General features: G+C 49.1%; 1 protein-coding gene across 1 annotated transcript in view; it reads right to left on the reverse strand.

Moving 5' to 3' along the window:
- Positions 1 to 27,197, reverse strand: part of LOC105484565 (nicotinamide nucleotide adenylyltransferase 2) — a 175,946-nt gene that overhangs the window by 19,196 nt on the left and 129,553 nt on the right. The window contains exons 2-8 of the mRNA XM_011746309.2: positions 25,281 to 25,369; positions 24,366 to 24,433; positions 21,413 to 21,491; positions 17,971 to 18,097; positions 16,020 to 16,100; positions 15,288 to 15,332; positions 10,190 to 10,266 (exon numbers count right to left, since the gene is read on the reverse strand). Of these exons, the coding sequence (XP_011744611.1) occupies positions 10,190 to 10,266; positions 15,288 to 15,332; positions 16,020 to 16,100; positions 17,971 to 18,097; positions 21,413 to 21,491; positions 24,366 to 24,433; positions 25,281 to 25,369 (566 nt within the window). The remainder of the gene's footprint in view (positions 1 to 10,189; positions 10,267 to 15,287; positions 15,333 to 16,019; positions 16,101 to 17,970; positions 18,098 to 21,412; positions 21,492 to 24,365; positions 24,434 to 25,280; positions 25,370 to 27,197) is intronic.

Genomic DNA, 27,197 nt, shown 5'->3' on the forward strand with positions numbered 1-27,197 from the left:
GGGAGAGGATGTGGGAGGTGGTAGACTCTGCTTCCCCAAACGTGGGGAATCTGAGGGAAGGATATGAGACATGTTGAGGCAGGAAGCAACTTGGCCTTGGAAGAGAAAACACTCATGACCCAGGCAGCAGAGCTCTTGGAAGGAACGTAGAGTTTGCATCATCCCTCCAAGAGGCTGAATTTCAAGACCTGCCCTGCTGGATTTAAAGGGATGCTTTGAGGGGGTGGATGCCTTGTGGTCTTAGCCAGGCACTTTCCTAGACACTAGGGATGCAGGGTTGAGCAAGGCAGATATGGCTTCATCTCTTGGACAGATCACTGTCTGGTATGAGACATTAAACAAATGATTATTTTCAATTGTATCTACTGCTGTGAAGATATGAGTAGGTTGCTACTGGGTGGCTAATATCTTACAGTGACTAATATATCATGGGTAACTGGCAAAAGTTTGGGCCATATCCCATGGGGGAGGCAAACTGTATTATGAGCTGAACTCCTCTAACCAAGTTGTTCTCAACTTTCATTCAACAAACTTTTATTGAGCATGTATATGGTGAACTGGGCACTGTTCTGGTATCGGCGAATAAGACAGGCAAGCTTCCTGTACTCAAAGGGCTTACCTTCAAGTAAGGAGAGATCATAAACAAATAAATACATAAATAAGAAAACATCATGGCAAGGTGTGATGTCTCACACCTGTAATCCCAGCACTTTAAGAGGCCAAGGTGGGAGGATCACTTGAGCCTAGGAGTTCCAGACAGCCTGGGCAACATGGTGGTAAGACCTCATCTCTACAAAAACAAATTTTATTTTAAATTAGCTGAGTGTGTTGGCACGTGCCTGAGTCCCAGCTACTTGTGAGGCTGAGGCAAGAGGATCGCTTGACCCCAGGATGATCACTTGAGTCTAGGAGTTCAAGGCTGCAGTGAGCTATGATCACGCCACTGTACTCTAGCCTGGGTGACAGAGTGAGACCCTGTCTCTGAAAAATAAATAAATAAAAGGAAAACATCAAATAGGGTTAAGTACAATATTCATTATAAAACCAAATGACCTTTATGTTGAAACCTACGTGATATGAAGGGATGGGTACAGGGATATCTAGGAGAAGAGGATTCCCAACGAAGCCACAGCTAGTACAAAGACCCTGAGGTGGGGAAAACTGTTCAAATAAACTAGGTGGGACTAGGGTACGCGGCGGTTGGAAAAGTAGACAAGGACCAGATCATGATGAAGATGGGGTTTCATTCCAATTGCAAATAAACGCCATTAGAGTGTTTTAAACAGAGGGCTTGACTTCCATTAGCAACAGGATCCAATGTATGTGGATTTGCCCTGGCAGGCTTAACTGGCAAGATCTTCTGCAGGGCCATCCTGAGATCAGCGTTCTGAAGCCTGACTTTCCCTCCCAAACAGTGCTCTCTTCTCAGGTACAGTACATCAACGACTGCAGCCCACTTGTGTTTCTTCTCTGAATAAGGATTAGTCAGGGATGCACATGGGCCCATTGGGAAGGAGGGGAAGAAACATTGATTAAGGTGCCTGCTATGTGCCATGCACAGTACTAGGAACTTATCACATTTAATCCTTATGACAACTATCTTCTGAGATATTATTTCATAGATGGGGAAACAAAGACTCAGTGAGATTTAATAACCTATCCAAGTTGCACAGCTAACAAGTGAATGGAATCCACTCTGGTCTGCCTTAAAGACTCTTTCCTCCACATCACACCTCTTCTAGATCCATTTTTAAGACTCATATTGTAGTGACTTGAAACTGTTTTGGTTAAAAAATTTATATTTGAAAATATATTCTACCTTATTTTTCCCCCCAGCTTACCACAGCTACTTGGGAGGCTGGGGTACTCTGCATCACCCTTAGAGTATTATAATTTTAGAATACTTCTGGATGACTTTAAAAAGATGCCAAGAGAGAACTTCTGGCAAAAGTCATGCAGTACGTGAGCAGCTTCTGAAACATGCTCCCTCCATTTCAGGAAAGGATGCTCCACCCTTGCTCTAGCCCCTGCCACTCTCTGGAGGGAAGGCTGGAAGGAAACTAGTAGGGTCAGAGTTCAGCAGGTGGAAATGCATTTCCAGGATGGCCCTCTTAAAGAAAAAAAAAAAAAAAAGAGAGAGAGAGAACCATTCTTAAGAGGGGCTTCCCAAATGAAATCATCCCCCCTCCCACTGCCAACTTAACTGGGGGTGTGGGAAGGCAGGGGATTCCAGACTCAAGTCAACAGCCTGGAAACCAAACCAACAGTGCCTTTCACATGAGAACAACCAGAATCCCCCATTGGTAGAAGCTGAGCCTCCTTCCCCTGAGCCTGTAATTTGGTATCATTTGGTATCAGTCATATCAGTGTGGGGGCCTAATCCCTGGGGTGCAAGAGTCCATCAGGCTTCCTGGCTGGAGCTGGACTGTCTGATAAAAACCATCTGAGCCTGAATAGCCAAATGTTTGTCTTTGTTCCATTTATCCTGGGGCCCTGGGATTTCTTCTGGAGTGGCTAATGCCCCAGGCTCTTCCTCTGTTTATTTTCTTTGGTTGTTTTCCCATAGCTGATGGATGTAGGAAGCAGTTAGCCCATGGCTGGTTGGCTGGAAAAATGTAGGATACAGCCAATTAGAACCAGCCCGTGGAATGCTGGGCTTTGAGGAGTGCAAAGAGGAAAAAAGAGAAAACAATTCCCTCAGTGGCCATCTCTGGTGGCTGATGTTCCATCCCCAAGTTTTTGCTCCTTTGGGTTAAATATTGACTCTTGCTCATTTGAAATGGAAATACTCCTGAGAGCAGCTAATACGTGTAATCATTAAACTTAATGATTTTGCTGCTTGCTCAAAAGTTAATACCATCTCAAATAAATACCAGGATCCACCTATTTCAAGCAACCAGAACATCTCCCCAAAGGTCTTGCTTCCTCCACTGAATCTTTTATATCCTCTTTCCTCCTTAAAAAGCTCTTCTCTTTCCACCTACTTAACCTAGTCCTGCTCACAATTGAAAGCCCAGCTCAAGGGCCACCCCCTCCCACAGAAAGTAAAGTGCACAGTCAGGTACTTTGTCTACTTTGTTTTCTCACATGGCTGGGTGCTCAATAAATATTTTAAAATAAGTGAATAACGGCCAACATTTATGGAATGTGTACTAGGTTCAGGAACTCTTCTAAACTTTTCATGTGTTATATTTAATAGAGTATAAAGAAATACTATAATGAAAAAGTAAGATACTTTTAGACTGCAAGTGCCTCAAGGATAAATGCATGCTATGTTTATCCTGGACACTTAATAAGCATTTGTTGAAAGATTGATTGAAGAAAGGAATGCTTGAATCAGAATTTTCTTTTCTTTTCTTTTCTTTTTTTTTTTTTTGAGATGGTGTTTCACCCTTGTCGCCCAGGCTGGAGTGCAGTGGCGCTCTCTCGGCTCCCTGCAACCTGTGCCTCCCGGGTTCAAGCAATTCTCCTGCCTCAGCCTCCAGAGTAGTTGGGATTACAGGAGCCCGCCACCACGCCTGGGTAATTTTTGTATTTGTAGTAGAGATGGGGTTTCACCATGTTGGCCAGGCTGGTTTTGAACTCCTGACCTTAGGTGATCCACCCGCCTTGGCCTCCCAAAGTGCTGGGATTATAGGCATGAGCCACCACTCTCGGCCTTGAGTCAGAATTAATTTGCCTGCTGGGCACAGTGATGGACAAAGCAGTTGGCAGCATCGGATCCCTATACAACAGGTTTTGTTTTGGGGAAGGGAGTGAGTGCAGATGCCTTCTGCTTCACAAATCTGCCCATGGTTGACCCTATTGCCTTTGGCCTTGGCTTCCCACAGTCCCTGATCCATGCCTGGATGCCTGCACTGATGCTGGTGTCAGGATGCAGAAAAGCAAAGCAAAGGAGCAGGTCTCCTGGGAGAGACTAGTTCTCCAATAAAGAACTCGGGAATGCAGTGGCGTGGCAGGAGCTGGGTTCTGATCTCCGAGGCTGGTCCAAAAGTCTGGATCTTGATTTCCCATACAGCAACTCTATTCTGTTACACTTGAGAGAAACTCGATGACTATGTATGGAATTTTTTCTCCACGGAATGTAAGGGGAAGGGTGTGTCACTGGTCAGAGAAGGTCAGAATGTGCTGTGGGCTAATGGATCTTTATGCCTAATGGGAAATGCCACAAGGGAGGTGTCTGGGGGGGGGATGGGGGTCATCCCATTAGTCATGTAATTAGATTTCTGGATGGAGAGCTTTGGTTCAAGAATCCAAAGTGAAAGAAAGAGCAAAACTGACTTAGTAGAGAGTGTGTGTTGGTGCTGGAGGAGGCCTTGGCAGTCCTGCTGTCCAACAGACGGTCTCAGCCAGTTCCCAGCCTGGCTGGAGGCCAGGCTGCTCCACAGCCCCTTCAAGCTTTCTCCCCAGACCCGTTTGAACCAGTGGCTTCCCTCCTGCCTTGTTTCTGAAGATTCTGGAGAAGATATGAGAGGCTGGAGTGTGGGGCCGGGGCCTAGGACGTTTCCAAGAAAAAGCTTTGATCTCTCTCCTGCCCTCCTGTCCCCAGTCATGGGCAGTGTTAAATCAAGTTTAGCCTAAAGCTGCCTCCCTGCATATTTTAAGTTCAGCCTAAAGGTTTCTCTGTACATGCTGAACTATAACAAGTGGAGATGTTAACAGGCTTTAGCTTACATTTGTGCCAATCACCAAGTTTTGGCCAATCAAATGTAGCCAGCTGTTCGAACTGTGTTCAAATAAGGCTGTTTCTGTACTTGACTTCCATTTTCTGTACATCACCTTCCTTTTTCTGTCCATAAATCTTCCACCACATGGCTGCTCTGGAGTCTGAGAGCCTACTCTGGCATGGGATGCTGCCTGATTCACCAATTGTTCATGGCTCAATTAAACTCTTTTAAATTTCATTTGGCTGAGGTTTTTCTTTTAACAGCAGATTTCAGGGTTTTGGCCTCATGGTCTCCAAGCAAAGGTCTATGGTCAACAAGTATCACTTGGGGCACCAGGTAATAAAGAGAAATGTGCTCTGAGAAAGGGATGAATGAACGGGCAAATGAATGAAACCTGAAGCAGAAGCAGGTCTCACATATCTCATTTCCAGGAGTCTCATGGTTAGGAACAGACATTCCTAAAACAGGCCGTTTCCAGGCAAACCCCAGATGGTAGAACTTGCTGGTACAATAAGCAGAGCTCATTCTGTACCTACTCCTGAAAGATGTTCCTTTTCCAGAACTTGAGATCCACCCTTCCCCAAATAAGGGCAGTGGACTAATTCACTGACATGCTAACTAGTTTTGTGCTCCCTATACCCTCCTCTGCCAGCTCTGTTTTTTCCCTTCCTTCCTTCCTTCCTTCCTTCCTTCCTTCCTGCCTTCCTGCCTTCCTTCCTGCCTTCCTGCCTTCCTGCCTTCCTGCCTTCCTGCCTTCCTGCCTTCCTGCCTTCCTCCCTCCCTTCCTCCCTCCCTCCCTCCCTTCCTTCCTTCCTTTCTTTCCCTCCTTCCCTCCCTCCCTCCCTCTTTCCCTCCCTCCCTCCCTCCCTCTTTCCCTCCCTCCTTCCCTTCCCTTCCCTCCCTCCCTCCCTTCTTGCTTTCTTGCTTTTTGGAGTCTTGCCTTGCCACCCAGGCTAGAGTGCAGTGGCGCATTCTTGGCACACTGCAACCTCCATCTCCTGGGTTCATGCAACTCTTCTGCCTCAGCCACCCAAGTAGCTGGGATTACAGGCATGCACCACCACACCTGGCTGATTTTTGTATTTTTAGTAGAGATGGGGTTTCTCCATGTTGGCCAGGCTTGTCTCAAACTCCTGACCTCAAGTGATCCACCCACTTCAGCCTCCCAAAGTGCTGGAATTACAGGTGTGAGCCACCACGCCTGGCTGGCCAGCTCTATTTCTAGCAGAGAGCCAGATCTTTTACGGGAGGAATTTGCAGGACAAAACCAGAATGCTTTAAAGTCAATGACTTTATTTTAATATTTATTTATTTATTGAGGCAGAGTCTTGCTCTATCACCCAGGCTGGAGTGCAATGGCACGATCTCTGCTCACTGCAACCTCTGCCTCCTGGGTTCAAGCGATTCTCCTGTCTCAGCCTCCCGAGTAGCTGGGATTACAGGTGCCCGCCACCACGCCTGGCTAATTTTTTGTATTTTTAGTAGAGATGGGGTTTCACCATGTTGGCCAGGGTGGTCTCAAACCCTTGACCTCAGGTGATCTACCTGCTTGGCCTCCCAAAGTGCTGGTATTGCAGGCGTGAGTCACAGCGCCCGGCCTGAAGTCAATGCCTTTAAACTCACTGAAGAAATTTTGAACCTAGTGCAGTGGCTCAGGTTTGTAATCCCAGCACTTTGGGAGACCGAGGTGGGAGGATCACTTGGGCTCAGGAGTTCGAGACCAGCCTGGGCAACATAGTGAGACCTTGTCTCTTAGGGAAAAAAAAAAAAAAAAAAAAAGACATTTCATTAGATGTCCTGAAGAGGGGAGAGAAAATAGGGAAGATGACTTGGGGATAGAAAGAACAAAGAAGAGGTTCTGCTGCCCTCCCACCAACTTTCCCTACAATAGGAAGAGGCTAGAGCTCTGTGGAGCCCACTCCTCCTCCTCCTGGGCAGCACACCAGGGGCAAAGCCTCAGAGGAGAACGGGCCTGGTGATCACAATGGGGCCCAGCACAAGGCCTCCAGACTCAGCCAGGAGTTTCCTGCTCCCGGTGGGTGCAGAGCAGGGCACCTTTGACTTCAAGGGACCACAAAGGCTTGGACAGGGAAGATGTCTGTGGTGACCATGGTGAACTGAAATTGAAGGACTGTCCTCATGTTCGGGGTGTGCAAGAGTCTTTCAGGTCTGCTAATTAGTAATGGCTGAGACGAAATTACCACCATCCCTGTGGGATAGGGATTTGGACTGGTATGTTAATTTGATATAAATACATTAACATGATATTTCCGGCACACCTCTGTCGCAGGCTGAGATTCACACTCATTATGTGAGGAAACAGCTTCTTGAAACTTTCCCCCCTCTGTCTCAGACTCAGTGATTCTAAGGACCTCTAAGGATCACTTGGGCTCAGTTGAGGCAGGGGACTGAGCAGTTGGCTGGCAGGACGTGGAAGCAGGTCTGCTCCAGGCTCCAGAAAGCCATCTGGAGGAAGCTTGAGGGTCTGCTTCACCCAAATCCTTCTGCTGCCTCTGCAGGGGACTGGATTTCTCACCACCCTGGACAAGCTAGATGTGGGTCCCTACTGGCCTGGGACGTGGTACCCTCTGTGCATAGCTAGGCTGGGTGTCCTGGGACTCCAGGGTGGCTAACCCGGGACTGAGGGAGGTCCCAGGATATAAGCATTTCCATTTTTTATTTTATTTTATTTTATTTTTTAGACAGAGTCTTGCTCTGTCACCCAGGCCGGAGTGCAATGGCGTGATCTCAGCTCCTGCAATCTTTGCCTCCAGGGTTCAAGCAATTCTCCTGCCTCAGCCTCCCAAGTACTAGGACTACAGGTGCCCACCACCACGTCCAGCTAATTTTTTGTATTTTTAGTAGAGACAGGGGGTTCAACATGTTAACCAGGATGGTCTCGATCTCCTGACCTCGTGATCCGCCCACCTTGGCCTCCCAAAGTGCTGGGATTACAGGTGTGAGCCACCGCGCCTGGCCTAGTATTTCAGTTTTAAAACTGGGTAAGTCTTGCAGAAACGGGGACTAGTTGGTCACCTGATCTTGCTGTTGGTTCATTATCTCATCCGTCCCTGGCTTCCAGGGGATGTTCCAAAGTCATCCATCTCAGATGGTGATTGGAAATGGGATGGGAGAATCCCTCCCCTTTTTCCACAACCACCCAGATGGGACAGAAATTCTATGATCTCCCTGGGGAATCCAGAAAGGGAAGAGGGTTGGGGCTGGGACTTGCCAAGTAGTCAAGTGGGAACGTATTTGACCCAATGAGTTCACTCCACCTCTGCTGTCACATCCCTGGTAAATCAACAGCTACTGGTTTCTCAGATTTTCTGTCTAAACCAACCAACCCTGGTCTCAGCACCAGGGACCAACCAGAAAAGGAGAGACCTGGGGCTCTTCTCCCTGGTCCAATAATGTTGGTATCTGACAACACCAAGACCAGCCGTTTTGGAGAGAAGTTAGAGGACCTGCAATGTAAGTCAGCAATCTAACTGGGAGGAGCAGAGAGGGATTGGCCTGCAGCAAGGCCCCGAATTGTGTAAGTTTCAGGCTCCAGGAAGCCTGGGTCTGCCCCTGAGAGGAGGTTCCTCACCCATCACACTTAGTAATAGCCCTCAGGGATTCCTGCTCCACAGCACTCCAGGCTGTGCCACAGCTGCTGACTTTGTCTCTCTAAATTCCTCCAGGACGGCCTAGGCCTCCGCAATAAAATGGGGCCCCAGGTGATTGCCCAGATTTGCCTGGATTCTTGAAAGAGCTTTGATGAGCTCTTGTACAGAACTTTGCCACATTACTTTTGACTTTCACAGCTCCTTGTGAATTATCGAGGAAAGCAAAAGCTAATTAAGCCACATAATTTAGAACTGAAAGGAGGTTTAAAATCTCCTACCTGAAAGGAGGTAGGAAATGGTTCCAGGGTGGAGAGGACTGTATATTTCACACAGTAGACTTTACTTCCTGGAAACTTTCCCTCCCATCTTGGTTATCCCACAGCATGTTAGCATTTATGCCCTTCACCCTGCATAGCTTTGTGTGTATCTGTGTGTCTAGGTAAATTCACTTATTAGCTTTGCTGAGCTTGACTGTGTGTCAGGTGCAGGGGCTAGGCACTTTCAAAACACAATACCATTTAAGCCTTCCAAACCCAGGGGATGTAGGCACTCTTATTAGGCTCATTTCAGGGATGCAAAAAACTGAAGCTCAGAATATATTTTGTTGGCAGGGAACAGTGGCTCACGCCTGTAATCCCAGCACTTTGGGAGGCCGAGGCAGGCAGACCACCTGAGGTCAGGGGTTCAAGACCAGCCTGGCCAACATGGCAAAACCCCGTCTCTACTAAAAATACAAAAGTTAGCTGGGCATGGTGGCGAGTGCCTGTAATTCCAGGTGCCTGGGAGGCTGAGGTAGAAGAATCGCTTGAACCTGGGGGGCGGAGGTTGCAGTGAGCCGAGATCACACCACTGCACTCCAGCCTGGGCGACAGAGTGACTCTGTCTCAAAAACAAGTAAAAAAAAAAGCAATATATTTTGTCATGAGTTGTGTTGGAGTAGAACTCGAATCTTGAGCCTGACCCTGTCCTGCCTCTGTCCTGACTCTCTATCTCTGTCCAGAGACACACAAATGTACACGAAAATATTTCATATGTGTATGTCATGCCACATATTACTTGGGGACAAGGATTGTGTGGTACGACGTTTCTTTAAAATCTCAGAATGCTGTAGATAACATTCTATAGATTTCATAGATTAAAACAACAACAACAACAACAAACTGAGGCAGGTCCAGAGTCACATAGCAAGTTAATCAAAAAGCACTACGTCTAGAATTGTTGCCTTGGGAATTCAATGTGCATACAGCTATGGGTTTGGGAGCTAGCATTAGCTTAGGCTACCAGATGAATGAATTAATGAAGGGATAAGAATGAATGTATGTGTGAAGAGTGAGTCATTTATGGGTGAGCTGGTTTGAGATCATCACAGTCAGACCTGGCAACGAAAGGTGTCATTGAGCTCCTGAGTGGTGTAAGTTTAACCTCCTGGTTCCCTCAATGCCAAGTCAATTGCCAAGGATCCTGCTGACCTCTTGCCATGAACTTCTCCCCTCTGGACCAATTTTCCCTTGTTGAGGGGATTCCAGGGTGGTATTTACCACCTCTTCAAAAGGAATCAAAGGAAAACAAAACACACAATAATCTCAAAAGGGCAAAGATTTTTTTTTTTCTCCCTTCCTTCTCCTCACCTGCAACACATGAATACCCCAGCACTATTTGGAGCCAGATACTGCATGATTCAGCTTGCTTTTTTCCCAGGGGCTTTACTGGAGCAAGCTTGAGGAGGAGTAACTGTAAAAATGCAGTAGGAGATAAAGCTTGGGGGTAGGTGAGAATTTTCTACCATAGTGATATGAATGGACTGCCCTCTTAGGAGTTCAGAAGAAGTGAAGACAAGAGGCCAAAATCAAATGTACCCTTCCCATCCCTGCCAGTCCCAGCTGGGTGCCAGGCGATAACCTTGCTACTCACATCTGCCTCGTTCCAGAGCCCCGGGATGCAGAAGGACTCCAGCAGGTCACTACCACACAGCAGCAGGATCCGCAGCTCTGAGCAAGGGGAGCAAAGTTTGCAAAGGGAGTAAGTGGAGGCCTGGGAAGTATTAAACCCTCAGCCTTCTTCCCCTGGTGAATACGTAACTCTCCCACCTCTGGGGCTGTGGGACCCAGTTCTCCCAGGTGCCCCTGCCCCTGAGTGTGTGCAGTGCAGAAACTCCTGCTCACCTCTCCCTCGGGCTCATTTCCAGACCACCTTCCTCCCCTGTGGGAGGAATTATTCATGCAAGGAGAGTAGGGCACAGGGGGTGATCGACTGCCCTGGCTTTCCCAGGACATGGACCTTTGAGGGCTAAGCCAGGATGGCTTATGATCGTTTTCGTAACAGTGGCTGAGCCAGCTACGCATCTTGTCTAAGGTCTGAGGTACTCTCTTGCTCCCTGTCAAGCTCAAACGTCAACGGAGTTTGGATTCTCTGTTTCTGTGCATTGTCTGGGGTTTGTCTCCCTGACATGGGAGGGGGTGTGAGGGGACATTGAATGTACCTTGAGGTAGATGAGTGTATAAAATGTGCCACATGGCCACTATCCCCAGCAAATGGCTTGAGAAGCAAGGCTGAGGCCCCTCCCAGTGCTCATACTTTTCCTGGCACCCAGGCACACTTCCTGCTTGTCAGTTGTGTTTCTTCCCTCATTAAGCTCACTCTGAATTATCCCAGTGAGGCCCATTGTTGTTTAAAAGAGGCAGCAAACTGACTCACTTATTAAAACTGGGCAGTGGGGAACAACATTCTGAGAACACCATGAGGAGAGTCCTCGCCCAGGATGTGGCTCAAGGTGGAGCATAGCGTGGCTCCCAGGCGTTGCAGTCGCTCCCATCGAGAGGCCGAGGCTGTTGGGCATCTTGTCTGAAACAGTGAGGCAGCTCTGCACTGAGGGTACCACCAGCCTTCCAGAGACAGCTACCGGCACAGGCCCCGGAGCCCCGAGGCCCAGGCGAGAGACGAAGAAGCTGTGGGCAGCCCTGCCTGCCTTAGACCCTGTAGCTAATTCTGGGGCCTGATGGGGGCTTTCAGGTGGTCAGCTGTCCCCTGCTGTGGAGTCTCTAGGTGGGACTCCTAAAGCAGGGGAGAGGCTACTGGGCCAATGGTGGGCAATGCCAGCATCTCATGGTCCCAGGGTCAGGGCAGCCTTCCCACCTCAGGGAGTCCCACTGAGGACTGGATTGTAACTATGAAATATTCCTGCCTCCTGTCTTCTCTCCTGTCTATCATACCTTAGTCTAATGATCTGTTTGTGTGCAGGGATTGTGCTTTATCTTTACAGCCCCAGGGTCTGGCAGAGTCACTGGCATACAGTAGGTGCTCAGACATGTTGAATGGATGAGGCAACAGATGAGCTGACAGCAGAGGTCCTGCAGGCTGCCTTCCGGGCAATCTGGGAGGCGTGTGGTGGCTATTGTGGCCTCTGCTCTTGCAGCAGGGGCCACTGGGGGAAATGTTTGCCTGAGTCAGTGGCTCCTCTGTGTTGCGCCATAGGATTTCTGGCCCAACTCCCCAACTGTGGAGAGGAACCACGCTTGGTATTGCAGACGGGGCTTATTTCTGGGATTCTGTTGTTCCTCAGGCCCACTTGGAGCCACCCAGGGTTCTAGGTCAGTTCTTTGTTGAAAGGGCACGTCTCTGTAATTCTGACTGCCTATGCATTCAGTTAGATCAAGCTTGTCCAACCCATGGCTCGTAGGCCACATGCGGCCCAGGGTGGCTTTGAATGCAGTCTAACATAAATTTGTAAACTTTCTTTTTTTTTTTTTTCTTTTTTTGGAGACAAAGTCTCCCTCTGTCACCCAGGCTGGAGTGCAGTGGCATGATCTTGGCTCACTGCAACCTCCACCTTTCAGGTTCAAGCAATTCTCTTGCCTCAGCCTCCCAAGTAGCTGGGATTACAGGTGCCCGCTACCACACCTGGCTAATTTTTGTATTTTTAGTAGAGAGGGGGTTTCACCATGTTGGCCAGGCAGGTCTCGAACTCCGGACCTCAAGTGATCTGCCCACTGTAGCCTCCCAAAGTGCTGGGATTACAGGTATGAGCCACTACACCCAACATGTAAACTTTCTTAAAACATTATGAGATTTTTTTTTTTGGCAATTTTTTTTTTTTTTTTTTTTTTTTGCTCATAAGCTATTGCTAGTGTTAGTGTATTTTATGTGTGGTCCAAGATAATTCTTCCTCTTCCAGTATTGCCCAGGGAAGCCAAAAGATTGGACAGCCCTGAATTAGATGGTCACATCAACAGGGAATGTGCTGGCCCTCAGCTTTCACTACATCAGTAGTTCTCAACTGAGGGCAATTTTGCAATTGCCAGGGGACATTGGGCAATGTCTGGACATTTTTGGATGTCAGGACTGGAGGGGGAGGGTGGCATGCTACTGGCATCTAGTGGGTGGAGGCTAGGAGTGCTGCTAAACATCCTACAATCTGTTCCCAAATGTCAGTTAGTGCCAAGGTTAAAAATCCCTGCTTACACAGGCATGAAAATAAATCTCTTTCCTATTCTCAAGCCAGGGACGCACTATCCCAATCAAGTATAATATGAGACTTTTGTTTTTTAAGCCAAAGCACAAAGAGTTCAAGAGTGGGGTCTCTGCACCTTTTCTTGCAGGACCAGTGCAAACATTTAAGTCACAGACAAGCGGCCCCAGCAGGGCTTGAGATCCCACGTGTGGCCACTGGAGGGCAGCAGTGACTTCTCCCAGTTAGTCGTATGAGGCTAAGGCAAGTTTCCAGCCCACCAGCCTGTGGCCTAGGGCAGCCCTGGAGGAGCAGTCAGTTGTTAGAAGCATGTAAATAGGGTCAACAAGTGCTAATGGAACTAGGAGAAAATCGCTTTTCCTCCTCATTTAGTGTGCAAGGAAATATCAAAAAGGGGGACATGTGAGCCCCAGGGCCTTACCCAGTGCAGGAGTCGGGAGGCAGCATAACTCCCTTCCAGTTTCTTTGGGCCTCCTTCCCCAGGTCACCCTGATTCAGGGCCACGAGCCAGAATGCACGCTGTCTGTCCACACTCCCCTCCCAGGAATCCGGGCTATGTGAAGCCCGAGCCCTGCAGCCCATCCCAGTTTCCACTGCACGCAGCCACCACCTGGACCATGCCAGGACCTGAGCCCAATCTGACAGCTGTGGCTGTTGAGCTGTCCTTTCTCGGAACCTAGGTGTTCTCCATTCTCTACCCCCACGGTCCCTTCTCCATCACGTGCCGGTAGACCCTCCCTCTCAGCGAGCACAGGAATGTGGAAGGGGACAGGCAGAGCCTCAGGGAAACCAGAGGTGAGAGGTCGGTCACTCCCCAGCTGCATTTTTGGACCCTGGCGGCTGTCTCACCATAACTCCAGAGCTGCTATGGAGCAAGAAGAGTAAGCAGAGGCCCCTGCCCCTCCCAAGGTAGCCATGAGCTACTGGAAGTGAACACAGCAATATGCTGTGCAACATTGATCACCACTGACCTCTCCCAGAGGGGACTCCTTGAGTCAGGGTGGGGAAAGCCCGATCCACCTGCCCCGGGCACTGGGAAGACAAGCAAGGCCACGGTTCAAGCTTGCCACAATACATCTCTGGACTAAGGAAAGAGAAATACACATTGGAATACAATGAGAAGTCCTAAGGCTGCTCTGAGCTCTGCCGGCCAAGAGACTGCGTGGGAAGGCAGCAGGTGACGGCCAGGCTGGAACTGCAGGGAAGTGGAGTGCGGGAGCTTTCAGCCCAGTCCCGGCACCTTCACTCCCATCCTTGACTGTTGGGTGTTCTGGGGCTACAGAACCTAGAGCCAAATGCTCCTGCCTGTTTTGGGGAGCAAGCAGGAAGGCGGGTGCTCCTTCCTGTGGCCTTCAGAGAGTACCTGCTGGTCAATAAAGGATATTAAAATATAGTAAAATAATTAAGAAGTGAGGAGTTTTGAGTCTTCATTCCTTTTGTTTTTAATTCAATTTGATTTTAAGTTAATGTAACTTAATTTTTAGTAATGCCTGTATTTAAAACTGGTTCACAAAATTCCTGAAAACTTTACAAATGGTTGTAGGAAACCAACTGAGCCAATTCAGGGACACCACTGCACCTCAGGCGAGAGGATGAGACCCAGAGAAGCCCCTTGAAATGACATCACATCTGCCAGGTCTGCAGGAAGAACCAAGTGCTCAGGACAAACCCTGCCTCTCAGGATTGCAGCGGGAGCCCTGACTTCCAGTTCTTGGACAGAAAAGTACCGGGAGGGGATGCTTGGAGGATCTTTTCAGCTGGAAGTTGAAGATCGAGGGTGTGGACACCAGGCTGTCTTGCCCTAGAGCTCCAGGCATTCCTGATATCACTGACCCTTCTTCTACCCTGGTACCTGTGCCAGCTCCAGTTCTATTATGGTGTCTCCCTGCCCTTTCCCCAGCGTCTCCCACTTGTGTCTCTCACCCATTCTGAAACCCTGGGAAGATTTCAGTGTTCCTATCTGCTTCTCAACTTGCTTGTAGGGGTCATCAACGCCTTCCCACCCTGACAGATGTGTAACCGCCCTCCACTGGCTCGGGCCCGCCCTGGCCTGCTCTGGGATTGGGTTGGGCAGGCAGCCCTCACACACAGTGAAGTGCCTTAGCCTCTGCCCAAGGCTGCAAGGGAGGTGTGGAGGTGGCTTTCAGTCCCCTCTCTATTTCTTCATCTTCACGCACTGAATGAGGAAGGCGGGGGTGCTCTTCCGCCTCATTTGTGTGCAGTGTCTGTGCTCAGAAGAAGGGTCTTTCCAACTGGTGCCAAAGCTCAAGTTTCATGTTTTTTAGAGGAAGGAGAGGCTCTGAAGGAAAAATCACCAAATGATCCAGTCCTATCTCTTGGGAGCTGGCCGGAGTCCAGTTGAGAGATGTTAAAGGGAGCTAACTATGAATGCAATCTTAGCCTGGGAACGATCCGTCTTCCGAGAGGAGACCCTGCTGCAAAACAGTCCCGTGTTTTCAAGCCTCTCTGTTCCCCATGTTGCCTGTCATGAAGGCAGGGGGCTCCAAATGTCCCCATTTTCCCCACTTTCACAGTCCCACTCACCGATCTCTTCATACCGCATCACCGTGCCCAGATTGGCATTCTCATCTAAGGAAGAAAGAAGGAAAGAAGGGCATTAGGGAACCGGCTTCCTTGTACCCAACACACAGTCTGCCTGAGGGCCTCAGCAGGAGTTACTGGGATGGGGTGGGGTGGGTGCAAGTAAGGGGGTGGTGTGCCACCCTGCACAAGTGACACCTGAGGAGGGTGAATGGAGAGCACAGTCAGGCATAAAATGGACAGGAAGCTCTCCTCCCGCTCCAGGAGCAGCACTTCACATTGCTGGGGCTTTCAGAATGAGATAGCCTGACTGGGGAGTCAATGATGAACACACACATGCTCATGCTGAGCGCCTTCTGTTGTTTCTGTATTTGAGTGAGCTGGCCACAAGAGCAACATCCTTACAACCTACAGAGATGGCTTTTGGGGTCACAAGAGGTGGCCGGCTCTCAGGGATTACCTGGTTTAAAGTACAAGCACACTCGGGGTGCAGAACTTTTTCACATGGTGGAATGTAGCAAGCGCCTGCAGGAAGCTGAGGAAGACTGAGTCTTTGATGTGCTCTTGTGTGTGCAATGCCTGTGTGGGGTAATACGGTGTGCACAAGTATGTGCACACACACAGTCACAGGAATTTGCGGTGGGGGGAATGTGCTTGAGGATCTTTGCTGAAGCAATGAAGGGAGGAGAGAAAGAAAAGAGACAGGACTGGGAATCAAGTTCCTTAGTTCCTCACCTACAAAGGTGAAACGCTCCACCGGTGGGCGGACACAGCAGATCCGGCTGAGGCTTTCTCCCACCTTCCCCAAGATCTTGGCTATGGGAGAGAGCAAGACAGACAGGGACAGAGTGGGAGAGAACCACTCACAACTGGCACTCATGTCGGCCCGCCATTGGGGCCACTGTAAACATCAGGGTGCATGGATGGGGCAGGAGTGGGGAGCAGGAGGTAGCAGGAGGGTAGAGAGAAAGAACAGAAATATGACAGCACAAATTTCTTCTTCTCATTCACAGTCTGAGGCACACACATTGTGAGCCCTAGACTGGAAGCCATTTTCTGGTTATGTTTATTTCATTGTTGGAAACTTGGAAAATATAGAAGAGGGAAATACATAAAGAGGAAAACTTAAGGCACTCATAATCCCACCCCAAGATATAACTACTGCCAACCTGTTGGTATATTATTTATTTTCTTTCATGTTTTAAATGTGTATTATGCAGGTATGTCTACATAAATTGGATCAGATTTTCCATTTAAAGGCCATATAGGCGGCTGGCTTCTTTCATTTTCTATATCATGAACATTTCTTCCCCAGGTTTGTCCCAAGCCTATCCTTAGCTGCTCCTCCCACTGGACAGCTACACCCACATCCAAGGAGACTCAGCAAAGTACATGTTTGGAACCATTTCTGCTGGGCTAAGGCGTTCCTTCCCATGCAGATGGTCTTTAGAATCATCAGACATCCTATTTGGCTGAGAGGGATCTGGTTTTCAATTATCCCTCCGGGCTCCAAGCCAGCAAAATTTTCTGAGCCCCCCACATGTAGCTGTATGCAAACTGTGAAATTCTGACTTTTCTTTGTGAATTACCCTGTTTATAATAGACCAATAATATAATAGCTTATGGTCTCAAGGCTTGAAAAGTAATATCAGAATCTGTCTCTTGGAGTTGGCTTGGAGGAAAATTTCAGAGCATGGACCTCGGAGCCTGCCAGTACTGAATATGAATTCTAGCTCTTCTACTTTTGAGCTGTGTGACAAATCAGCAAATCGCTTTTCTTCTCTGAATCTGTTTTTTATTTGAAATGAGAACATAGTGTCTATATCACAGTACTACTGCATTAAATAAGAACGCAGGTAAAGCACGAGCATCATTTGGGCACATAGTCCTAGGTCTGGGGTATGTGTTGGTGCTCTCTGTCACTGGATTGGTGGCTAAGAGTGTGGGGATTCAGGGTGCAGACCGCCTGGGTGTGACTCATGGCCCTGCTTCTTCCTCACTGTGTGACCCTGGGCAAGATCCTTAACCTCCCTAGAAGAGGCAGAGAAAAATGCTCCATTTTGTACATTCAATTCCCAGTTAACACAATTATTTCTTAAAATTCATGTATGTTTTTGAGACAGGGTCTCACTCTGTCTCCCAGCCTAGAGTGCAGTGGCACAATCCCCCACTCCCTGCAACCTCTGCCTCCTGGGCTCAAGAGATCCTCCCACCTCAGCCGTCTGAGTAGCTGGGACTACAGGCATGTGCCACCATGCCTGGTTAATTTTTGTTGTTGTTATTATTATTATTATTTGGTAGAGGTGGGGTCTCATCATGTTGCCCAGGCTACTCTCAAACTCCTGGGCTCAAGCCATCCACCCACCTCAGCTTCCTAAAGTGCTGGGATCACAGGCGTGAGCCACCAGGCCCGGCCCTATGCTTATATTTAAATGCAAGAGAAGAGTGCACACCACCACCTGCCTCTCTCTGATTGTGACTGGTTTGCTCTGATGCTCAGTATTCAGGGTTCTCAAAGTATTGTCTGTGGACTAGCAGCATCAGCAGCACCTTGTTAAAAATACAAGTCCTCTTTCCCCTCCCAGACCTACTGAATCAAGTTCTGGATGGATCCCAGCAATCACTATTTTAACAAGCCCTCCACATGATTCTGAGGTTTGGGTACCCCACATCAGTGTTCCCCTACCTGCAGTGGGCTTGGTGGGCACGTTGCTGTTCTGGTAAATGGGCTGGGGGGTCTCGTTTTGTGGCTGTCCGATCACAGGCGTCATGGAAGGTGTGTTGACATTGGAGAGGATGCAGCCAGTCACCCTCTAAGGAGAGGGAGAAGAGTGTTATTAGCCACATGACTTTGAGAATCATTTCAAAGTTATTTCCAAATGGTTATCAGCTTGTCCATCATGGAGAGGCCACCCAGAGCTGAGGAAGAGCCCTGGGGATGGTTCTAGACCCAGCTGCATCACGTGGTCGCTAGGCTGGCAGGAGTAGCTCAGTAAGAAAAGCATGAGATGTGGTGTTATAATGGGTCCTGGGGCCAAATTTGGGCTCTGCCTCCTAGCTATGTGAGCTTGGACAGTTACTTCATCGCTCCTGAACCTCAACTCAGGAGTCTAACCATATACCCGCCTTTTCCAATTGTGGTCGGGTCGCACAGGCGAGTATATGCAAAGTGCCTGTGGGGTGCCTGACACATGGCAGGAGCTCCGTCAGCAGCAGGTGATGCTGGAACCTTCTGTGTAACATGAATATCTGCCCCCCCCAAATGTTTCATGGGGCTCAAATGAGATCATGTCTGCAAAAGGGCTCTGTAAGCTTGGGAAAGGTCACACAAACACAAGGCAATATCACCACCTGCGGCTTCTTCAGGCCAGAGTTGTCAGTAACACAGCCAAGCAAGAGGGAGAGCGGTGCCAGGCAGCACAGGATGTGTTTGTGCTGCGGGAAGCAGGGTGGGTGGGTTCTGAGCACTCTCTCGCCTGCTCAGTGTGAATACACATGCCAGAGCCAAGCGGAAATTCTGTGTGCATTATCCATTGTCCTGAGTTATCTGCCAGGCTACTCCTCGCCAGTGCTGCAGAAAACACAGAGCTGATAAGACAGCATTCCTCACAGCTGACCCACTAGCAACCCCACTGGGCCGAGGTGACGGGGAGAGTGTGGCTGTTGGGCAACAGAGAAACAAAGGATGAATTCCCAATCTCTTTAGCTTCACAAGGGCCACTGCTTATTCGAGGTTTCTTTATTCCCAAAAGCCAGCTGCCTGGGTACCCACCACCCACTCCTGCACGCCACCCTTTCTGGATTCAGATTCTGCTGCCAGGGGACCCCCAGGCCCAAGGCTGGGGTGATTTTCTAGGCACCTGTTCCACAGGCCATCCTGTGGGCAGAGCAGTGTGTGAGTCCTTCTCAGCCCTAGAAGGGCAGGCATTTGTCCTGTGGGGTAACCTGTCACCTTTGTAAGACTCCTGATAGGAGGAGGTCACATCTGACCACATCTGGGAGCCAGCTGAGGTGGGTACCGTGGGATCTTTTCACCTCTCGGTGGGCTTCTTTTCCCAGCTGTGGCTGGTGGGGTGGAAGGGGTGGTCTGCCTCCATGTATTATTTCACCAGCAGAAAAGAAAACACTGCATTCCTGTTTCCTGACTGGTCTGGTAGCTGAGGAGTTTCTTCCTCTTGCTGCACTGTAGGTCCCATTTGACTTGTTCTATCTCAGAGAAGTAGAAAATGGCTGGCTGCACTCCCTGATCCTGCCCTCGCCAGCCCCCATGGGCTCCTGCGTTCTCAGAGGCCTTGACATTGGAGAGTTGTCCCAAGTCACCTGTTAAGTCATGCATCTATCTCTGCGGTTGGTCTACTCTGCATGCCGGGAACACCTGCCTCATGCTTGCTAGGAGTTTGAAGGCTGAGAGTTCTTAGGAAGCAGCTCCAAGCTCTTACTCCAAGGCAGGGGGGCCGGCAGTGACCTACGTTCTTTGACAGCCTCTGCCCATTGCTGAAACAGCTGGGGCTCCTGGTGGAGCTTCTCTGGCCTAGACTCATTCCCTGGGCATGAGTAATACAGGTAGAGTTCAGGAAGCCTGGGCATTTAGACAACAAATGATAGCCAGGCTTTCCAGCCAGTATTGCCAGCACTGAGGAATGCCTGCAGGGTCCCCATTCCTCCCTTCTGTCGTGGAGCCTGAGGCTTCTGTGTGACCAGAAAGAGCACAGGCCCACAGGTACTTCCCAGGTGACATGTAGTGTGAGAAATAAACTTGTGTGAAGTCACTGAGCTTTTAGGGATGTTTGTCATCACAGCACATCTTTGCCTATCCTGACAGATACACTCTTACACAGTGCCTTTCATTACTGCTATTGTGGAGACCAGCACAGAGGAGCAAGTCAGTGTGGCCCCAAGTCAGCCTCCTTTGAAGGGGACCAGAAGGGTCAGGATGTGTGAGAAAGGTTCTGAAAGCCAAAGGGAAAGGAAATTAGTTTTCTCCAATTGCATGGGGGAGAAAACAACAGATAGAGAACAGCCAGCTGGTCCTCTCTACCTCACTTGCCCTTGGCTCCCCAGGACAGAGCTCTGAAGCTCCACATCTGTTAAAATAAAGCCTGGCTGTGCACCTGGTGGAGTGTGGGGTGGTCAGGGGCTGCTCCCCAGGAAGGACATGGTGACAGGCCCTCTGGCAGCAAGGACACAGATGGGACAGAGGCTCTCCCTGTAGGAAGGCAGTGCCAGGTGGATGCTATCTGGGGCTGTGGAGGGCTCTGCTGCAGAGTCCGTGGAGGCGAGCAGAACTGATTGTTTGCTGTCTTGGTTGGTCAGGCTTCTCGCCGTCGGTGGCATTGCTTTTCGTCCTGTCACTGTGGAGTTGATGGGTTGGCATTGATCTGGGAAGGGTGCTTCCTGCACACTCTGGCCAGTGCTGCTGGCTGGTATGGAGCCCATTCTAACCTGGCAACCAGCCCTGAAGTCTCTGCAGCCCAGCCACAGGCCCCAGGCTCCAGTGGGGAATACAGAAGCTCTCGCCTATCTGTGTTCACCAAACACTCACTGTGTGTGCTCAGATATGTGGTCTCCCCTCTCTGCTCCCTTTCACGCACTAATAAAACAGGCATCAGACACCGTCTGCCCATGGGGCTCTTGTGAGGAGGAATGGGTGGGAATGGGGTGCAATGACTGGCAGGTGTGACGTGCCAATGGGGTCCCCACAGGCAGGGCACGGGGCTTGGCTGCTTGTACCTCCCCTAAGTGCTCCTCTCTTCTCCTGCCTTTCGTTGCCCAGTCTCCTCCTCCCTCACTTTCTGAAGTCCTATCACTGTGGTCTCCTTAATCCCACCTTGAACTTGCTCCCAGCTGATAAAAGCTGCCTACCATACCCAGCAGCAACGTCCCAAATGGGAAGTCAAGACTGAGGGTGGAAGACAGGGAGTAGCCCCTGGTGCTACTCGGGGTTTCTCATTCATTGTTCTTTGTGCTATACACAGGCTGGTCTCTCTCGAAACAGGCAGAGAAATAAGAGGCTGAAAGTAGGTCGAGAGGCCAGCAGCACCCTCTCCTCTCCTTGCCTGACTTCTGCGGGTCCAGCCCCTCCCCTGCAGCCTGGTGGTTCATGCATCCCCAGGCTCAGCCCAGCTCACCTTCATGAGGTCCCGGTGGTGTTCCAACACGCTGCAGGTCGTCTGCCAGGTGTCCTGGTAGCACTCCCAAGGGTCCACCCTAACATCATCAGAAAGAAATTTCTCTTGGTTTCTGTTCTCATACTCTTTCCTTATTGTTTCCTTCCAAAGATTATAGCTCAGGAAGCATGGAAGACCTGGCCATACCATGTGCTTAGATCTTGAATCAGATAAAACCCAGGTGTGAAACACTTTTCTGAGCTTCAGTTTCCTCCTTTGTAAAATGAGAAGAGCATGGTATAGGCTTATGAGAAGAGATGCTGGTGCCAGTCTGCCTGGGTTTAATTCCAGCCTCAGCTCTTTGCAACTGTGTGGCTTTGGGAAAGTTATGTGATCTCCCAGTGCCTCACCTTCCCCATCGGTAAAATGGGAATAACAACAGTAACGAGCTTACGGTCTTGTTAGAAAGGCTTGGTAAGTTTTATGTGTACAATGCTCAGTACAGCATCTTGCTCCTATTATTACCTACAAAATAAACCCTCCTTTGGACCCTTGAGGGTTGTGACAAGGATTAGCTGAGCTGGGCCTTTGTCAAGTGGTAGCCAGGCTGCAAGCCCTCGAAAATCAGTCTTGCCTGCCTCCCTCTGCAGTGAGGTGCTTTATGGGTGTGGAGGTGAGGCATGGCAGGCAGATGAGAGGGCGCAGACACAGCAATGGCCAGCCCCTCTGAGATACTGCTTGTGAAGTAAGCAGGGATCCAGCCCCAGACTGAGGCAGCACTGGGCCTTAATTGCCAACTTAATGATTTTTTTTTAGATGGAGTCTCGCTCTGTCACCCAGGCTGGAGTGCAGTGGTGAGATCTCGGCTCACCGCAACCTCCACCTCCTGGGTTCAAGCGATTCTCCTGCCTCAGCCTCCCGAGTAGCTGGGATTATAGGCACATGCCGCCATGCCCAGTTAATTTTTGTATTTTTAGTAGAGATGGGGTTTCACCACATTGGCCAGGCTGGTCTCAAACTCCTGACCTCAGGTGATCCGCCCACCTTGGCCTCCCAAAGTGCTGGAATTACAGGCATGAGCCCCCACGCCCTGCCTTCGCAAACATTTTCTTAGCAGTCGTGCATCCCCTTAACACCACCACCCTACCCCACCACCCCACCTAAAGTGCCCAGAGGTGAGATCTCACTAGCTGAAAACCCTTAGAGAGTCAGCTTGCCGTTTGCCCGGAGCCTAGCTCCCCCTAGGCAGGCCCTGTGCCCGGGAGCGCACCTGTGCCAGAGACAAACACTTCATCTGGCTAAATGGGCTCCCAGTGTTAGGCACCCCATCTCAGCCAACCCTCATCTCTAGAGGCAATGCTTAGACTCCCTAGTGATCTCAATTCTCAGGATTCTGATTTTCCAACCTAGAGCAGCCCAGGGAAGGTGGTAGGCACTCAGTAGTTGTTGAATGAATGAGGGAATTATTCCAGAATCTTCTAAGCACATCCAAGCAGTAACAGTCTCCTGCCCAGTGATTTCCTCACTGGACCCTTATTCAAGGTCCTCAGCATCCCCAGAAGATCAGGAGTTACAATGTTAAGAGGCTTCATTTCTTTTTTTTTTTTTTTTTTTTTTTTTTTTTGAGACGGAGTCTCGCTCTGTCGCCCAGGCTGGAGTGCAGTGGCCGGATCTCAGCTCACTGCAAGCTCCGCCTCCCGGGTTCGGGCCATTCTCCTGTCTCAGCCTCCTGAGTAGCTGGGACTACAGGGGCCCGCCACCTTGCCTGGCTAGTTTTTTGTATTTTTTAGTAGAGACGGGGTTTCACTGTGTTAGCCAGGATGGTCTCGATCTCCTGACCTAGTGATCCGCCCGTCTCGGCCTCCCAAAGTGCTGGGATTACAGGCTTGAGCCACCGCGCCCGGCCAAGAGGCTTCATTTCTAATCCTTTCTTCCCTATGGATGTATCAATGTATCATTGCTCAAACCCTTTGATTTCTCTGGGCCTGTTTCTCGCCTGAGAAAAAGCAGCCGTCTCTCTACCAAAGCTTTGTCGTTAGGGGGATGAGAAAGTCTATAAAGGGCATGTGCTTCTCACACAAATCACTGTGCACGAATGGCAAGGATCACTGCTGAATTATTACTGTCGCTTCCCTTCACTGCTCTCATTCCCGCCCACCCTACTCTTCCCGGGCGAACTCTCTGCATTCCTCATTCTGAGGTCAGCATCCCGTCACTTTGCCTCTTTCATGGAAACCTCTAGGTGCTGCTTATTTTTCCATAGAGGGGGAAATTACAGCACACACGGCATGCCATTATTTTTTTTAAACATCATCTTCTCATGCAAATTATAATGGTAGGAACTTTGGGGAGCATCATTAGCATAATTAGTGGAAGCTTGCTTTAATTACACTGCAAGCTCAGTGGAGGGGTTGGGGTGGAGTTGCCTTCCTAGCAGCACGTCTGGCCAGAAAGGCATTGAGCAGGAAAGCCACCTAGTGGGTGTGATTTGGTGTGGCTGCCGTTAAGGGCAGACTCGCACCTCTCTCCTGGGGCCAGTGTGGGGCCCTTAGGCAGCCTGAGTTCAGGAATGGGAAATTGCAAAGGCCGGGGAACATTCCCTGAAAGGTAGTGAGGGTTCATGGAAGTTAGTGGGAATGAAAGTGAGAGGCATTTCTGATTTTCTGGTCATGCTTCACCCAAAACCCAGTGATATTTCTGGAAGCTCCAAGAATCACGCCAGGACTCAGAGATGCCAAAACAGGTGCAACATTCAAGCTCTTTCTTTACTTTCATGGGCCTCATAGTTTGGTTCAAAAATAAAGTTACCGGTATCCCTGGAGGTCTACGTATTGCCTCCACAAGGCTAGCATCTTGCCCCTGCCTCCCCATCCTTTCAGGATCCAAATTACTGCTGGAACTCTTCTTTTTTCCCCACCTCACTCCCAGTAAGTCTCCGGGCCACCTGCCTCTGGCATCTTCAGGCCAGTCCTACCTGATCCAGTCGGAATTCTGGACGGCCAGCTGACACATGATGAGACGGTGCCGGCTTGACACGAGGCCCTGGGAAGCAACAGAGCAATCATTGGGAGACTCCCTCTGTTCCCCACAACATCCTTGGGGTACCAGCCCAAGCCCACCCATTGTTAAGGTGCAGCCTTTTTCCAGTGGTGAGAGGGAATGAGGGATGTGACCCCTTTACTTGTCCGTTTGCCACAGGCAGGCCTGGAATGGTGGTGGGGAAAGGAAACGAATAAAGGGTGTGTGGTGTATACCACCCCAACAGGGTCGATAGATGAGCCTCCATTTGCAAAGCAGCCCCTCTGTGCCCTGCAGAGATGAGACTTAACTCAGCAAATGTGGCCTTGTCTTATGACTCAGTCTGGCTCGTTAGGTGAGTTTTCCCAGAGCCCACCAAGGTGCATCTGTGGGAGAAAGGGGGAATGATGGGTAGAGCTCCTAGATTTGCCGGAATATGTGGTAGGGAGGGATGGGCAGGGAAATGAATTTTAAATCAGACTATATGAGGCATAGGCCATTTTCTCCTAAAACCCTGAGAAGACTTGCCCAATGCAGCTCAACCCATAACCAGCTGCCAACCTGGCATCCACCATACCAAACCACACCCGGTGGGTGTTCCTGCTCCCCTTTCAATGAGTCCTGACCGGCCTGTGAGTGGCTCTATGGTCATGGACAGCTGGTCTTTCCAGCTGCTGCTTCAACACCCATCCACTCAGGTCCAACTGTGGTCCTGAGATGGGAAGCAGGATGGATGCATGGACCTGGGCATTTTGTGTCTCCAGGAATCTTAGCAGAGACAGAGTTGGGGCAGTTTTTCTGCCAGGAACTATCAGGCCAGGGATGGGAGGGCGGGAGTTGAAGGAGGACAGAGGCACAGGAAGGAACCCACCTGTTTTCCATAGGAGTCGTGGACAGGGGAGACAATCCCGCCAATCACAATAAACCTTCCAGTTTTGTGCAGATAATCCCTGGCTCTTTCTAATTAAGAGAAGAAATCCATACATTATAAAGAAGAAAGGCATGGATTAAAGGTGATAATTGAAATCAATATGCTCTGCTCTGTAATGCTGAGGTTTATTTCCCATCTCTCTTGCCATTTAAATAGAAAATGTCAACTTTCAAAGCAAACATTGGTGATTCAAAAGGTTACAGAACCAGATTTCAGCCCTCAAAGCAAAAGGATTTAGAACTCAGAGTTTTAAAAGTCCTCTGTGGGAGGAGCCAGTGTAGCTCAGAGGGATTTAAAACAAGCGCCTCATTAGCAGCCGTTAGAGCTACAGATTGGAATTTACCCCTATTGTCACTTGCAGAAATTATAACGTGGAGGAGTAGTGTTTAAAAAAAAAAAAAAAGCCTCCTTATAATATGAAAGATGTGCTGATTGCCTCATCTAATTATTCAGAAGAGAAAAACCACCAAAACAAATTTAAAGGGCCTTGTAGATAATTACAGAGAATTAGCAATCAACCCAGAAGACCATCATCTTAGACTTGGTTGAGACGAAAAATTTGGCCAGATAAAAGCCTTTTATCCTTTGGAAGGTATGCAATATTGCTTTTTCAAATCTATCAGAGAAACTCAATTTTATTTTCGCAATAAATTTCGGCAAACTAAGAAGGGGCTGAAAAGTCTGGTTCTATCTTACTTCCAAAAAAGTTCCTTTTAAGAATGTCAACAGAGGCCGGGTGTGGTGGCTCACACCTGTAATCCCAGCACTTTGGGAGGCCCAGGCGGGTGGGTCATGAGGTCAGGAGTTGACGACCAGTCTGGCCAAGATGGTAAAACCCCATCTCTACTAAAAATACAAAAATTAGCCAGGCGTGGTGGCAGACACCATAATCCCAGTTACTCCGGAGGCTGAGGCAGGAGAATTGCTTGAACCTGGACGGCAGAGATTGCAGTAAGCCGAGATCATGCTACTGCACTCCAGCCTGGGCAACAGAGGGAGACTCTGTCTAAAAAATTAAAAAAAAAAAAAAAAAAAAAAAAAATGTCAGTAGGGCCTGAGCTTATCCCACTGAGGAAAAATCTGGCATGGAGTTTACAGTAAAGGAATTTTTAAGTAGAAGGGAGCCTGGGCAGCAAGGCTGGCTGTGTAGTTTACAAGCAAGTTTTCAGAATGACTTTGCTGGATTTCTTAACACTTGAAAAAAAGATCTCACCATATTTGCTTCTTTTTTTTTCTTTCTTTGTTTTTTGAGACAAAGTCTCACCCTGTTGCTTAGGCTGCAGTGCAGTGGCACGATCTTGGCTCACTGCAACCTCCACCTCCTGGGTTCAAGCAATTCTTATGCCTCAGTCTCCCAAGTAGCTGAGATTACAGGCGTGAGCCACCATGCTTGGCTAATTTTTGTATTTTTAGTAGAGACAGGTTTCACATGTTGGCCAGGCTGGCCTCAAACTCCCGGCCTCAAGTGATCTGCCCGCCCTGGCCTCCCAAAGTGCAAGGGTTACAGGCATGAGCCGCGGCACCTGGCTGCTTCTTTTTCTTTCAATGTGAAATTTCTTAGATTTAAAAAACAAATAGACTATTTTTAACACCGTTTTAGATTTACAGAATAATTGAGGAGATTGCACATGGAGTTCCATATATTTAGACCCTTCCCACCTTTTTACCTCCCTCCATGCACAGTTTCCCCCATTATATTAATAATTTTGCACTAGTGTGGCACACTTGTTATACTTGACAAATCGATATTAACACATTATTAACTATAGTCCGTAGTTTACATTAAGATTTACTCTGTGTTGTAGAGTTCTGTGGGTTTTGACAATTGTATCCCTCATTATAGTATCATACCCAGTA

Source organism: Macaca nemestrina, chromosome 1 (genome assembly GCF_043159975.1).
Source record: "Macaca nemestrina isolate mMacNem1 chromosome 1, mMacNem.hap1, whole genome shotgun sequence".
Lineage (NCBI taxonomy): Eukaryota > Metazoa > Chordata > Mammalia > Primates > Cercopithecidae > Macaca > Macaca nemestrina.